Source organism: Indicator indicator, chromosome 4 (assembly GCF_027791375.1).
Source record: "Indicator indicator isolate 239-I01 chromosome 4, UM_Iind_1.1, whole genome shotgun sequence".
Classification (NCBI taxonomy): Eukaryota; Metazoa; Chordata; class Aves; order Piciformes; family Indicatoridae; genus Indicator; species Indicator indicator.
Genome location: NC_072013.1, coordinates 7,100,346 through 7,114,857, shown reverse-complemented (window position 1 = coordinate 7,114,857; position 14,512 = coordinate 7,100,346). Strand labels below are relative to the sequence as shown.

Sequence of the window (14,512 nt, the reverse complement as noted above, 5' to 3'; positions counted from 1 at the left end):
GGGTTCAAATACCCACATGCAACAAAGCGGCAAAAGAATTTAAATCAAGGTCATACGTTGGGCACATTTACAATATTTGAGCTGGTCTCAGTGTTCACCTCTGGATTTGATAAATACGCTCTTGGGAATCCAATAAAAATCCTTACTGATGCCTTAAACACAAATTTTCATAAACAGCTTCTTTTAATTAAAGAGAATTATCATCCTGATATTCTCCAACAAATGCACCTCACAGAATTTGGTTTCTCTACGAATTACAGATCCACTTCATAATTATTCAACTATTTGCTCAGCTGCTTGCAAACTTCTTGAACTAACAATGAGCAACAATTCTTATTAAATATTTTAGGGTTTTCTTTCAAAGGTCTCATCCTCGGGAATCCGGGAAGATAATACTGATTCCCATTAGATAAACATTTCATCAGCAGTAATTCAAGTTTTGTACACTATGCATTCCACAGAGGTAAAAAGACATTTCTTGGATCAGATTCCAACATTAGCAAGGAACTCTTAATATCTAAGGCAGCAGTGTCTGAAGAGGAAAAAACCCAACCCCCAAACTTAGTAAATACATGCGGTCACTGAGTTACTGAAGACAGAATATCATCAAACAGATGAAACATTTAGAGCCCCAGGTAAAAGCAGCCACATTGCCTGTCACCTTGTTGCTCTTAGAACTTACAAACTGCTCACTATAGGGAGCAGAAAAGTCCATTTCCAGCAATCCCCAATGACTTGATTCAGCATTTGTCACCATACTCACTACCAGCTTCATTCTCTTCAGTTGTTAGTGATGTTTTCCTCTGGATTTTGTTGTTTTAGCACACAGGCAAGGAGGGAACACTGTTCACCTCACAGGCACTCTCCAGGTTCATTCTAGGGCTGAGCTTTGAACCTTCCAAGTTTCTCTTAAATTTTGCTGATGTTAAATTGAAAGATAGCTCAAGACCTGGGTGAGATTTTTATCTGAACTGAGCTTTATAAGAACAAACAGAAGAACATCTGAGAAGCCCCTTCAGGAATTAACGCTGGCAAGGCAAGAGAGTGCCCAAAGGAGCTGGAGTGGTACCTTTTTGCTGAAGCTGCTGCCTTTCCTTCTAAGCTACTAATTTCTCCTAAGACCCAACCATCAGGTCCTGTAGATACAGAACCCAACACCATCAGAACCAAGACAGAGTGGTATTTTCTGGATACCTCAATTCATGCTACTTCAGTGTTTTCAGGGTAATTCATTTTGCAAAGAGCGTCTCGCTACAAAATCAACCTGAATGGAGTTATTTCCAACAGACCCACAAAGAAGTAGGAAATTGTCATTGTTTTCTTACGCTTTGGATTCAAGTCTGGCTGCGAGGAGTAAGCCCAGAAGCTAAAACAGCCACCTCATCTCTCATTGCAAACTCTCTTCACTAACCGGCTACCCAGCCTATGAATTTTGCTTGCCCAGTTCAAAATACTCTTGGAGTAGCACAGCTGCCACAGAGAAGTCTGATCAATTTCTGTAGTAAGCATGCAAAAAAATTAAGACACTAGGGAGACAATAATTAATGCACCTGGTTTACCACTCCTGTTTATTTTTGTAATTCATTTACAAAGACACGTCTTGTCCTTGAATGCCCTGGGGACGGTCTCTGCAGCTTGACAGGTTTAAATGGTTTCTCTGGTCCTTGACTCTTTCGCTCAGCACTTCAACTGAATACATCAAAATCAGGGGAGTACGGCATGGGGTATATGCCCCAGCACCGACCACATCTCTACCTCAGCCTGGCAGATTAACTCAGTGCTATTGAGACAACAGTGGCCTAAAGGGCACCCAACCTTCATTTCCACCAACTTGAAACTGCTATGCCATATGAACAACCAGACTATCAAAGGAAGCATGGGTGGGGGGATTTAAAAATTGTTTAAATCACAAAATGGAATAGGAACACACAGCCCCAGTGTGCCTGCACTTCAGATGTGACTCATGACCAACTGTTTCTCAAATAAATCCAGTTTATGCAATCAAAGACAACAATGACAGCAACAGACTGCAATCAGAGCTTGCATGCAGCCCACAAGTGGAATCAGATACTTTTAAGCATGTTGAAGAACTGCTTTAACTACTCCTAAATCTCTCTTGCAATTCTTAGTCACCAAATACTGACTTTAAGAGCAATGGATTCTTAACTTGCTCCAAAATATATCACCCTTCCAGTTTGCTTATCCTTTCTGCCTGGTTTTCATGCATTCTGCTTTAATCCTCTGGTTTTCCTTCAAACACTATTACCCATGAGTGTCAGACACACACAGAGGGCAAAAAGTTCAGCAAAGACAGAACCAGAACACAAGAGACTTGCATGGGATTGTGAGAGACTAAAAATTTCTGGCAGTTTGGATCAAGGTCCTCCCTATGCCCTCTGAAACTCTCAGACGTCTCTTAATTGGGAGGAAGAGTGTATACTAAATACACTATGAACAACTTAAACATAGTTTTTATTGTTGAAAAAGAAAACAGAGGTTTCCTTCTTGCATGCATAAAGGAAACTTTGTTGTAACTCAACATGCTTTAACTGCTTTCCAGTCAAAAAATACTTTACAAAAAACAAACAAACAAAAAACAACACTGCCAAAGTAAGTCACTTTTCCTGGTAAGGGGAACCAAAGAACAGATGCTCTCATGTTATTTAAAAAAGTGGGTTTAGTTTTTTTCCACATACAACTTTCCAGATACAAGTCAATGGCTGGACTACCTTCAACAGACAAACAGACAACAATTCTGTTCCCCCCCCCCTCCCCCCGAAAAAATATAATTAACACAGCTCCAGTTAATTCCATTATTAAGAGCCCAGTGGGGAACAGTGCAAGTGACAAGAATCCAGTGCTGCCAAGGTTTATATGACATTTTGTACAAGTTATTGAATGAGCTAATCTGTACATAGCTACAAGCCCATATTTAGCAAAATTCTGTGCATTTACTGACGGGGAAAGGCATCTAATTATAACGCCAATGAATGAAATATTCTCTTTTTCTGAGGAGCCACCAAAACAGCTCTGGCAGCTATGGTCACGCAAAGAAGCGGAGCGAATTGTGCTTGCAAAAAGAGATTGTTCAATAGCCTCCACAACCATCCAGTTCCCAGTCTCCTTGCTAAAACTGTCAACTAATGGGAGATTCAGGGAAAAAACCACGTGAAATGGTAACAGAGCCAGAAAGGAAAATTAGTCATATGCAATGGCCACCAAACCTATTTCCACCTGGGGAAAAAAGAAACTCAAAAGAGCTGGCAGAGTAGAACAGAAATGATGCCCTCAGCACTACACTCTGAGAAGATTCTGGTGGACAGATCGAAAGAGTCAATGCATACCCACAGAACCATTTCCATTTGAGTTCAGTCTCAGTGAATCCCATTCCTATTAAATATGAACAAAATTCAAGCTAACCTGCTTTCTCTCTCAACCAAGAAACGGATCTGAATAATTTGTTCACGTGCTGCTTTGGTTATGTTTTTCTTCCTAGCTTTCCCACTCATCCTACTCTCAGTTAAAGCATTAGAAAAATACATACAGTGCTGTCATTTCTTCTTGTGTATGCCACAGATATGTACCAATTTACCTTCAGAGGCACTGAATTAGTGGTCCAAAGTGTAACTTCCAAACACTTCAATGCAAGGTAATATTAATGAGCTCCATTAACATTGAAGGAAAGCAACGTAACTTATTTAAATGAACACCTTCTTTCATTCTTTCCCTCCTTGAAGACAGGTAGCCTCCGATCTAAAATATCAAATATACTCAAGAATGAGAATACAATTCTTTGTTAAGCAGGCCTGTGAACATCAGTGTCTGGTTAACCAGTTACTTTCCATTTTCTTCAGTTCATTTAAATTTAGAGAGTCAAGGGTCAAGGCAAAATTACACACAGGATAGCAGCAACAGTGATAAGGAAAAGAGAATAAAACTAATCACTTCCCCTTGCACATGGTATGACAGCTTCTCATGAAAAGTGTTTCAAATTGTTGTAGGAAACAAAACACAGGTTTTTTTAAAATGGAACTTCATTTGCATAGCTTCATGGTCCTGCACACGTAATTCTATTTATTGAAATGAATCCTCCCACTCAAACTTTACTGCAGAGCCTTATGAACAAAGTTCATAATCCTCTGAAGTGACGCTTTATTATAGACAGGGTAGCATAAGGGTTTAGTTGAAGTTCTATTAGAAAACAAAAAAATGTGGTTTCATGCACATTTCATCCAATTCCATCCAAAGTCTTTTCTTTCATCCTAACATTAGGGTTCAAGACTGCATCTGAAACAGCCCAAAGCTGCTTTCTGAAACAAGTTGGGCTGGCAGCTCTCTGCTACTTACTACTTCATTTTGGTTTGTTTTTTAATAAATGAAACAATCCTATGGCTAAAATAATGCTTTAGACAGAAAGAAAACACTCATATTCAGCATCTTGCCCAAAACAACATGCAAAAGCAAATCAACAGTTAAAAATACTCCAAGGCCATAACTTAAAATGCTGACAACAACAAATACACAGCGAAAGTCAGGAGAAAGATGGTGGGGGAATAAAAGAGAACAGTTTCCAAAAATGCAAGGCACAAAGTGGTACAGCCAGAATAACATAATCTTACCCTCTAGCTGAACCTTCCCTTTTTATCTCTGTATTCTAAAATTGCACTGGCTGCTGTGCTAAAAATATACTTTGAAGTTGTCATAGCTATTGGTCCTGGCTCATCTTTTTTATGCCTTTGAGAACACTAAAGTAATAGATCACGGTAATTAGATTTTTATGGGTGCTAGAGACAGTTTGTTTCAGCTAGAAACAGGAACACAGAAAAGATGAGCCAGAAAAGAAACTAAGCAAGTTTAAATAAGACAGCTGCTGGGGAAAACTAAAAAACAAACAAACCAACCAACCAACCCAACGAAGATAGCTATGAGCTTATCACCAAAATCTCTAACCACAGATGATGATGCAATACACAACATCTAAAGCCACCTGCCCGGTATTTATCCCTTATAGCACTCTTGCAGACTAACTACATCTCTCCTACCTCATTTTGTTTTGCTCAGCTAAATAAACCACTTGTTTCTTGCCCATCCTATGTAACCAGTCATGTTTTCTGAAGGCAGGAGATGGCAACATAGAAAGCTACACCATGACCTAGATGAGGCCATATAACTAGCCCTTTGTGTGGTATTGACACCTATTGATACCTCTCTCCAAGACACTCTGGAATACATTTGTGTTTTTCATTGCCACTGCACAATACTGGAACATGACTGTCCTATGACTTGGAATTGTCATGAGAAAATTTTCTAGATAAAAAACATTCATCTCTGCCTTTTCTGCAGCCACAATTTAACCAGTAGCCCACCCTCCCACACAGCATTCCTTCCCTCTTTATGCAACATGCAGTCAAAGTTACTGACACAGTGAATCAGTTGCATAAAGAAATTAGCAAGTTTTCATGAAATGGTCAGCTTCTGTTTACAGCCATGGCACAGGAGTATTTGCAGTGATAAATTAACTGAAACCTTTTCAGTGTGCACAGAATTGTAGAGGTTGGAAGGGACATCTAGGGATCATCTAGCCCAACCTGCCTGATAAAGAAGGGTCATCACCCAGACCAGGTTGCCCAGTGTCACGTCCAAGTGGGTTTTACTCTCTCCAGAGATGGTGGCTCCACAACATCTCTGGGAAGCCTGCTCCAGGGCTCCTGCACTCTCATAGAAAGGATGTTTCCCCTCATGTTCATGAAACCTCCATGGCTTCCAGTTTGTGCCCTTTACCCCTTTGTCCTGTCTCTGGGCACCTCTGAGAAGATCCCAGCCCCATCCTCTTGCCTCCCACTCTTTAGCTCTTGCTGAGCATTGATCAGATCCCCATTGATACCGAATTGAAGCTGCCCTGCTGCCTAACTTGTATGTTAAGACATCCTTGTACCAAGATTGGGTTTAAATACCTTTTTCAACATTAAGAACGCTACTTTGGAGGGTTATTTGTCAAAAGACATGCCAAAAGTATTCAACACTTTAAATGCATTTTAGGTTCTTCTGCTTCTCACTGGAACATCGTAAAATCTTTAACAGGTTAGAAAACCTCAAAAAAAAAAAAAAAAGATAGAGATTGCTTTCATTTAATAAAGTATTAAAGTTGTAAGTATGAAATCCATCTCATTTTAACACACTGCAGCTCTTTCTTTGTAACAAGTCCTCATTTGGACTTATGGATTTTATCTGCTTTGGTTGCTTAGACAATGTTCTATTGAGATAAATTGTGCTAAATAGCACATGAAAAACAGAGCAAATGAAGAGTGGTCTTGGTCTTCTGACTAGCTCCCAATACCATCACTAATTTTTTCTCTTTTTACCAGAACAGCTAATTTTAACAACATTCTCTTCCTCCATCTTTCTGCTTCATGGTCCACACATTTTTTTTGCATGCTTATAGGTGTCTTCACAACTGTTTGTTCTCCCATTTCCTGCCCTGAGAGGAACTGTCATGACACTGGAACATGTCTAACAGTAACACACGAATATTTGCCATGACTGGAACCCTAGAGAAAAGTTGCTAATATAAGGGTGGTTTGAGTTAGTTTTGGGGGTTTTTGCAGTTTGGTTGGTTGGTTTTGGGGGGTTTTGGTCTGGGTTGTCTTTCTTTTTTTTTTGGGGGTTTTTTTTTCTTTTTTTGGTGGTGGTGGTTTGGTTTTTAATGATTACAGTTTATATCTTAAACCAGTGTAAGGCTGCCAAGTCCTGAAGGTAGCAAATAACTCATTTTTGTGGCAGCTGCAAGCTTGTATTACATTTACTTAGAACAGTAATTGCCTCTGGAAATTAGATTTTCCTGCTTGTTCAAAAGATTTATTATGAGTTACCATAAAAATTTCAAAATTTAACTCCAAGTGCCCGTGTTAGCAAGCAGATATACAAGATGTGTCTCGCAAAATTACACAAAAATAGAAATGTCAAGCCCTAAACATTTTGATTTTTCTTTTCTTTCAGGGGTATGACAATTTTCCACCATCCTTTTTGTAAGAACACTTTACTTGCTAAATTATTGTGTTAATAGGTCATCTAATAGGTCTTGTATGAGAAGGTATCCATGAAGCATTTCTCTCTCAATATGGTCTGCAGAAGGTGAACTTTCAGGCCTGGATTACTGAACAAAGCCAAGGAGCCGCTGGAACACAGAAATCAGCACTTAGAAGCCAGAAAGGCAATCAAAGGTGGTGGATTTCAAGGGAATGTGACAGGCATTTAAAAATCAATTGTTGTTTTCCGTTGCTGTTTGCTTGGAGTGTTTTTCTCTCATATCACTGGCTTCTTATTGCCTTGCTTTCCCTTTCATGCTGCAGCACCCACACAATGCTGACAGACTGAGGTGAGGAGTGGGATGCCACTCACTTCAGCAGAGGGCCCTGTGTGCTGACATTACCTGCTCCCATGGAAAGGAGAGTAGTGCATTTCAAACCGTCTTTTAAAGCGCCGTGCACCACTCTTCCAGTAGTGGTTTCAACAACAAAAAAGTTATCAGCATCTCCTACAGATGGGGCCAGACTGATTTAAAGAAAACGTGGTTTCCACGTTTTACGCACAGAGCAGTACTTAAATGGCAACACAGTTTCTGCAGTGCCCTTAAATTTTTCATTGGATGTTACAGTGCCACACAAGATAAATGACAGAGCATCCTTACTGTGGCATTACTCATAGCCCTTAAAACCAGCCTAGAGCTAAGCACCAAGACATACAGAGAGGTGAGAGGAAGAACAAATCCTAGCAGCAGGATACAGCTTGCTTATTTACAAATGTCTACTATATGACCTCAGTACCTGACAGCTGGGTGCTGAAGCACCCATCATAGTGGAGACCTAGTCAATCCAACTTGTGTAGTTTAGCTTACAATTCCTTTTAGGAAGTGTAGGGTGAGGCAAATCACATCCTAAACACTACTTACCATAATGAGTGCATCTTTACTACCTAATTCACACACATGTGTCTTCCAGAACTGAGCGTTTTGGATTAAAAAAAATAACATGTCTCACAATTTCATAAATATCAGTCCCCAAAAGGTTAACCTTGAAGGCAGAAGAAAATAAGACTTATCTCATTGAGACCATCTGCTGTAGCAATCAAAGCAGTTAGAATCCATTTGCTTGCAGGAGTCCATAGAGAGTATCACAGACTAATTGGAGTCAAAATAAATTAGTTTATTTTGTTCTGCATGGCCAAAATCCATCCCACTTAGTTTTACCTACCTCAGTAAAGAGAACAGCCTGTTCTAGGCTTTTCTTCATGAACAAAACAGAGGTTACTCCAAGGGTACACTCAGCACCACCTAAAATCTGATTTGTCATTTAGATGTGTGTCAGTCTCACTAGTGACAGGAGAGACAATCAAGCTATTACAACCACCCTCTTGGGCTTATGAACTTCCAACAGACCTCACTGAGTCTCAGTAAAGAAAGCATGATCAATTTGGGGTTGTACTTACAGGGCTGTCCCCCCTCTAACCCCACAAACCCGACAGTTATGACAAGCAACAAAATAGTTGGCACAGTAGGGATTCCTGTAGTCCCACTACCAAAGCCACCCTCTACTACTTCTTCCTTAGAGGAAAACAATTGCATCTCAGGATCCCTGCTGTGAGATGTAAACCTTTTCTTTTACTGTGATGCACTACCCCTGAACAGTACAGTATGCTGGCAGACTGTGTTCTGTATTTCAGAGAGTCCAGTGCTGTGTTTTTCCTCTTTCATTACTGGCAATCAAGCCATTTGAAAGGAAATGAGAGATGAAGAGCTAAACACTCATTTGGAGAGAGGACAGATAATCAAGAGAATAAAAGTCTTAGACACAGCATATGATTTCTCAACACTAAGGAACATACAACTGATGTTTAATACATAAAACTAATATCAAACAGTAAATTAGATTTAGAAAGTCAATCACCAATGGAAATTAACTTTGAAGTAATATTAACCTTATTGTTAATAGCAACAAAGAAAAAAAGAAAAACACCACACTGCCAGATATATTAGCTTAATACTGCCAATACAGAATACAGCATTACTGAACAATGCACAGGGCATACTATTCTAGAAGATAACTGTATTTTGACAGAAGACTGTATTACAAAGGGCTGATAATACTGACATCTGAAGAACACCAGTAAGGAGAGATGAATCAAACTGAGTATATTCCCCACCACCGTAACTTGCAAGCCTTATTCTAACAGCCATAATTAAAAAAGACTAGAATGCAAAGAAATGGAGAAATCCTTAAGTAAAATGCCATGAGATGGATGTAAAGTGAGGCACATTCAAATGAAAATGTTTTCGAGAATAGGTAATTTGATTTTCTGGAGCATCAGATTCAATGCCCTAATTCTAGATCGTGCAAGCAGAAGCTTCTTACATATACCATATCTGCTTCAACCTGTTGGGTTGTTGGACCTCTCAGCAAACAGGTTCTAAAAAGATAATCTGACTAACCAACTACTGCTACTTCCAAATTAGCAGCCAAAGTGTGTTCATAACACATTCAAAACAAACAAGCCTACACATTACCCAGGAAATTTTCCCATGTTAACAATTCCAGAGTCCAAACCAAATATGCAACAACTAAACCAAAATTATGGTTATCAAAAAGTAACACTTTAAGCAACTTATGCTCCATAGAAAACTCAAATTATTTTCTCTGCATATGAAAGTCATCAAGATTGTAAGTCACACAAGCAGAAAACAGCACCATGTACACCAAATGTTTTATCTATTTATAGCTATTTTGTAAGGTGTAAAAATGAGTGAAAACACAAATTTTACCCAGGATTGTACTATGCAAGGAAACCCAATCTGAGCTAGCACTGTAGCTCTTGAGTTAACAGAACAGCTCACTTGAGCCATGCAAGAAATGTTATTTTTGTCAGAACCATATAGCACTTTTGCCTACTACAGGCTAAATAAAACATATTTTTATCATTACTTTAAATTACAAAAAGATTCCATTTCATAGATAACAGATACCTATTCCAGAGTAAAACAATACCTTAACACTTGGGTCAATAAGTTGCTGCCCTTCGTTTTCTATACTACCTCCACAATACTTCAGAATAAGACATTTTGTCCTGGTGAAAGAGTGTTCTTCGACATCATGCAATGCTGGTTTTGATGTACCTTTGTCTAAACCATTTCTCATTAGCACTGGAGAGATTAATTTACAAAATGCAATGGGAAGTAATTACCTGCAAAGAATCAAATTGTAACCTATGCAAAAAAAACAATAAATTAAATAGTACTAAAATATTGTTGTATGCCAGCTGCTTAGTGTGATAAACTCGGATGGTGTGTTTAGGTTTTGCTAGCTAGACTTAGCAAACGAACAATCAGCTACAGTCACAACACAAGTATTCACAAGGAGTTATAAATTTCAAGTTGTTGGTTTGTCATCAAATATTTATTTTAACAATTAAATGCTTCCACTGAGCAGAATAAAAACTTCAAGGTTCTCAAATGCTATAGTTTGAAATGCCTGCTCTCCCGAAAAGTATTTCGGCTATATATCCCCGCAGTCTGAAACACACCTTTGACTTCAAAAGGGGCATGAGAACCTCTTACAAGCCAACTACATAAGATGATATATTTTTATGAACACTTCCAAATCCTTACCTTTCTGTAGACTATCATATTTGGAGAACTCTCCTCTGGATCAGCTGTGTCCACATTACTTGAATCAGCGGGTGCTTGAGCCATGTTTGCCTCTTGTCTCTCAGACTGTAAGGACAGAAACAAAAGTCTGCATCACTCCAGGCTATAGGGGAGCATAGTGAGGACACATGACTACTACCTCCAAGGCAGACAGACAAGGATGGTACAGAGGGAACCACACTTTACACTTCAGTGCAGGGTTTGACAACACCACATCAGACAGTTAAAAGCTTTGAGAACTCATTTGTCTAAAGCACAAAGCCCCAAGAGCCAAGACTTCCAAGCTGCATACAACTGCAGTTTGGGTCACATCATACAAACACATTTCTCCCCCAATTCTGGTCTTATAAACTCCTGTTCAGAGAAGGACCAATTAATACTTCACACTTTTCCTTTTCTCGCTCTAAGACACAAATCACTTGGACTTCTAGGAGCTTCTGCAGTACTCTCAAACAAAAAGCCAAGGAGGATAAAAAGCTTGCTGTGATAAAAAGTGAACCCCACCAGAATCAGCAAGTGCAGCAGACTGTCAGGCACTGGCAGTTGTCACCTGCAGATACTTGGAGCCTCATCTGGCTCCCTGAAGCCCCAGGGCAGCAGCCAGGAACCAGGCAGGCATAGCTGCTTGCTCAGAATAAGCAGACTCACTCGCTTCTTCTCAGGGTACAGCTGAGAAGGGGCAGCAGGACACAGGAAGACAATCATGCATAACAGTCCTTAAGCTGAACTATCTTCTAGAAGTACAGAAATGCTGCCTTATCTCCTCCAGGTCATGCCAGGTTTGAGGCAGAAACATTAGTTTAGACAAAAAATTTAAAAATAATAATTAAAAAAAATTAAAGGAAGAAGCAGTGGTGCAGGAAGGACACTTTCAATTCAAAATCAGGTGCTATATTTTAAATTTTCTTCCACCAGCATGTCTGACAAGTTACATCTGAAATTAAATGCTTCTGTGGAACCACCACTATGGTGACCTTTCCTAGCCTAAGAGGTAGCATTGCCTCTTACAGACGTTGGCATTAAAGATGTTTGACAGGCTCAATTTCCTTACCACTGAAAGTACTGACATCTCCCATCTCAACAGATTTGATTGAAAATGAAGACAAAAGAAGTCTAATAATGTTCACACATGCATAGTCTACATGTTCATTCCTAAACCACAATTCAGTACTAAACTGTCTCCCTTCATTTAAGGAAGAACTTTCCTATTTCTTTCCCTACCACTTTCCACACTCCCCCAGGTGACAAAGTACTCCAGCATAAAATATACATATATAGCATATAATTATATACAAGCCATTCTAGCTGTGATTTAACAGCTCCCAAAGACAAGTCAAGTGCCACAATCTGGTAACCTCAGACTATATCCCAGCTCTCCCCTGTTTCAACAGTGAAAAGGCTATTGCTGTAACATGCCATCCTCCCCTGGAGCCAGAAGCAGCTGAGACATCCCTTTAAGCAAGGGATAGAGAACAAGGTTAAATAATCTACATCAAGCCAGATTCTTTCATTTCTTTTGTTTGTAACGTATGCATGCACACACACAGCTGTGGGCACAAATGCACTTCTACATGTACACACCAGGTCTGAAACTCAGGAATAGGGTTCTAGATCAAATTAAACAATACATATATGTCACCTTTCAAAGGCATGTTCAGACCAATTTAGACACCATTTAAAGAACACAAACTTATTTTAACTTCTATTGAACTCTCTTGTCTTCCTAGAAGCCCCAAAACTGCAGTGTTGCACCACATCATCAGGTAAGAAGGAAATGGAGTAAGTTACCTACGCAAAATTCTTAGATGCAAAACAAATTAAATAACACAACTGGCAGAGGATAAAACATAGCACTTTGAACGATTTACACTAACATGCAATTTCACAGCACTTCAGTCATGATTTCAAGGCACTGAAGAACTAGGATCTAGGTATCATCACCCAGATGAACAAAGGAGGAAGTAGGCAGAGATTTTATGTAACTTTCTGAAGGCAAATACAAAGCAGAGTTGAAAGCATATGTCACCCAAGTTTCAGCTTCACCTGCAGTATACAAAGGCCACATTTACCACTTCCATCATACCCAGGATGATACATGCATGCTTTAAAAGAAAATAATTGCAATTAACTTCTGGTTGAGCAATGATCCTTTAAAGAAGAAATTTCCAACTTCTAATCAGGAAGCTCTCTGCAGCATCACTTAGCTGTGCCTCACTCGTTGCATTATTCACTTTCAACGTCCACATTTACAAATTCTGTTGGTCTTGTTATACTGTCAGCTCACTTGATCTTCTCTGATACTTAGGGGTTTTCCCCCATAGCACATCTTGAAGCTTTTCATCTACTCTGGTGCAACAAGACAAAAACACCTTGCACAATATGCAGTAGTGGCTAGCACACTGCTGATGGTGACATTGAGGGAGCCACCAACTGCCTCTGAAGATCAGCAAAAAGTAATCAATAGAAATGAAGCTGTAAAAGTGCTTCCCACTGGTGCCCAGTGTGTCCTGCTGGCTTTTGGCCAGGAGTAGCAGGGCCACCTTTGCAGGAGTGACAGCAGGACAGATGTTACAGGGGACAAGGCTGGTGACAAGGTAGGACTGAGATTACCCTGGAGCAGAGATGTGTGGGCATCCCCTCCATGCAGCCCAGGCACTGCTGGTGCTGGGATAAGCCTTATCAGGACCTGCAACTCTTTGTATGTCATTCTTTGGACCACATGTCTCCCAGGGCCCCTGCAGAAACATCAGAGCTCTGATCATCACCAAGTGTTCTTTTTCTTTAAGACTGACTTACGAAAAGAAAAAATCCCTTTTTAGATGGTATTTTTATTCTAGAGGGGAAAAAAGCCTACAGAGAAAATAAGGCAGCAATACAGCACAAGTATACTCTTGGCTCTTCTAGGTGAAAGCACAGCAATGCTGGGTCCCCAGGGTTCCTGTTACACCTGTGCCTTTTAACACATGGGAGCTGAATGGAGCTCAGCACCCAGCGTTGCAAGACTGCTTCCCCCCCTGCCCTCCTGACATGCTGAAGTCTGGTTTCACATCAGTTCACAAACAAGGCATTCTCACCAGCCTGAGGGTTGTGGCACTGACTTCATACCCAATGAACACAGACAAACTGCTGACTACATGGCAGCAACACTTCCAAACCAGAAGCAATATCAGCGCAGCCCCAAGGGAGCACCGCTCATCTCTGCCTGGAGGTCACCAGGGAGAAGGGCAGAGAGTCCAGTGCCTGGCCTTCAGTGATGCAGGCTGCTTGCTGCAAACACAGCAGGAGATTGCTCATGTTCAAAGTACAGGTCTTCACCCTAATGTTATGTCGTTGTTCTGCATTTAGAATCATAGGATATTTTTGGTTGGAAAAGACCTTTAAGATCATCAAGTCCAACCAGTAACTGAGCACTAGGAAGCTACCACGAAACCATGTCACCAAGCACCACATCTATAAGTTATTTAAATACCTCCAGGGATGGCGACTCCACCACTACCTTAAGCAGCCTGTTGCAGGGCTTGACAACCTCTTTGGCAAAGAAATTTTTCCTAATATCCAACCTAATCCTCCTCTGGTGTAACTTGAGGCCATCTCCTCTCATGCCATCACTTGTTACCTGGAAAAAGAGACCAACACCTACCTCGCTACAGCCTCCTTTCAGGTAGTTGTGGAAAGCTACAAGGTCTCCCCTCAGCCTCCTTTTCTCCAGGCTGAACAACCCCCAGTTCCCTCAGCCACTCCTCATAAGATTTGTGCTCTAGACACTTCATCAGCTTCATTGTCCTTTAGGCACACTCCAGCAACTCTTAATAATAT

At 40.3% G+C, this 14,512-nt stretch overlaps 1 protein-coding gene across 1 annotated transcript in view; it reads right to left on the bottom strand.

The window, feature by feature from the left end:
• The window catches only part of RGS6 (regulator of G protein signaling 6), a 228,893-nt gene extending 218,140 nt beyond the window's left edge, over positions 1-10,753 (bottom strand). The window contains exon 1 of the mRNA XM_054400221.1: positions 10,658-10,753. Within this exon, the coding sequence (XP_054256196.1) occupies positions 10,658-10,741 (84 nt within the window). The 5' untranslated portion in view covers positions 10,742-10,753. The remainder of the gene's footprint in view (positions 1-10,657) is intronic.
• Positions 10,754-14,512: the final 3,759 nt, after the last annotated feature.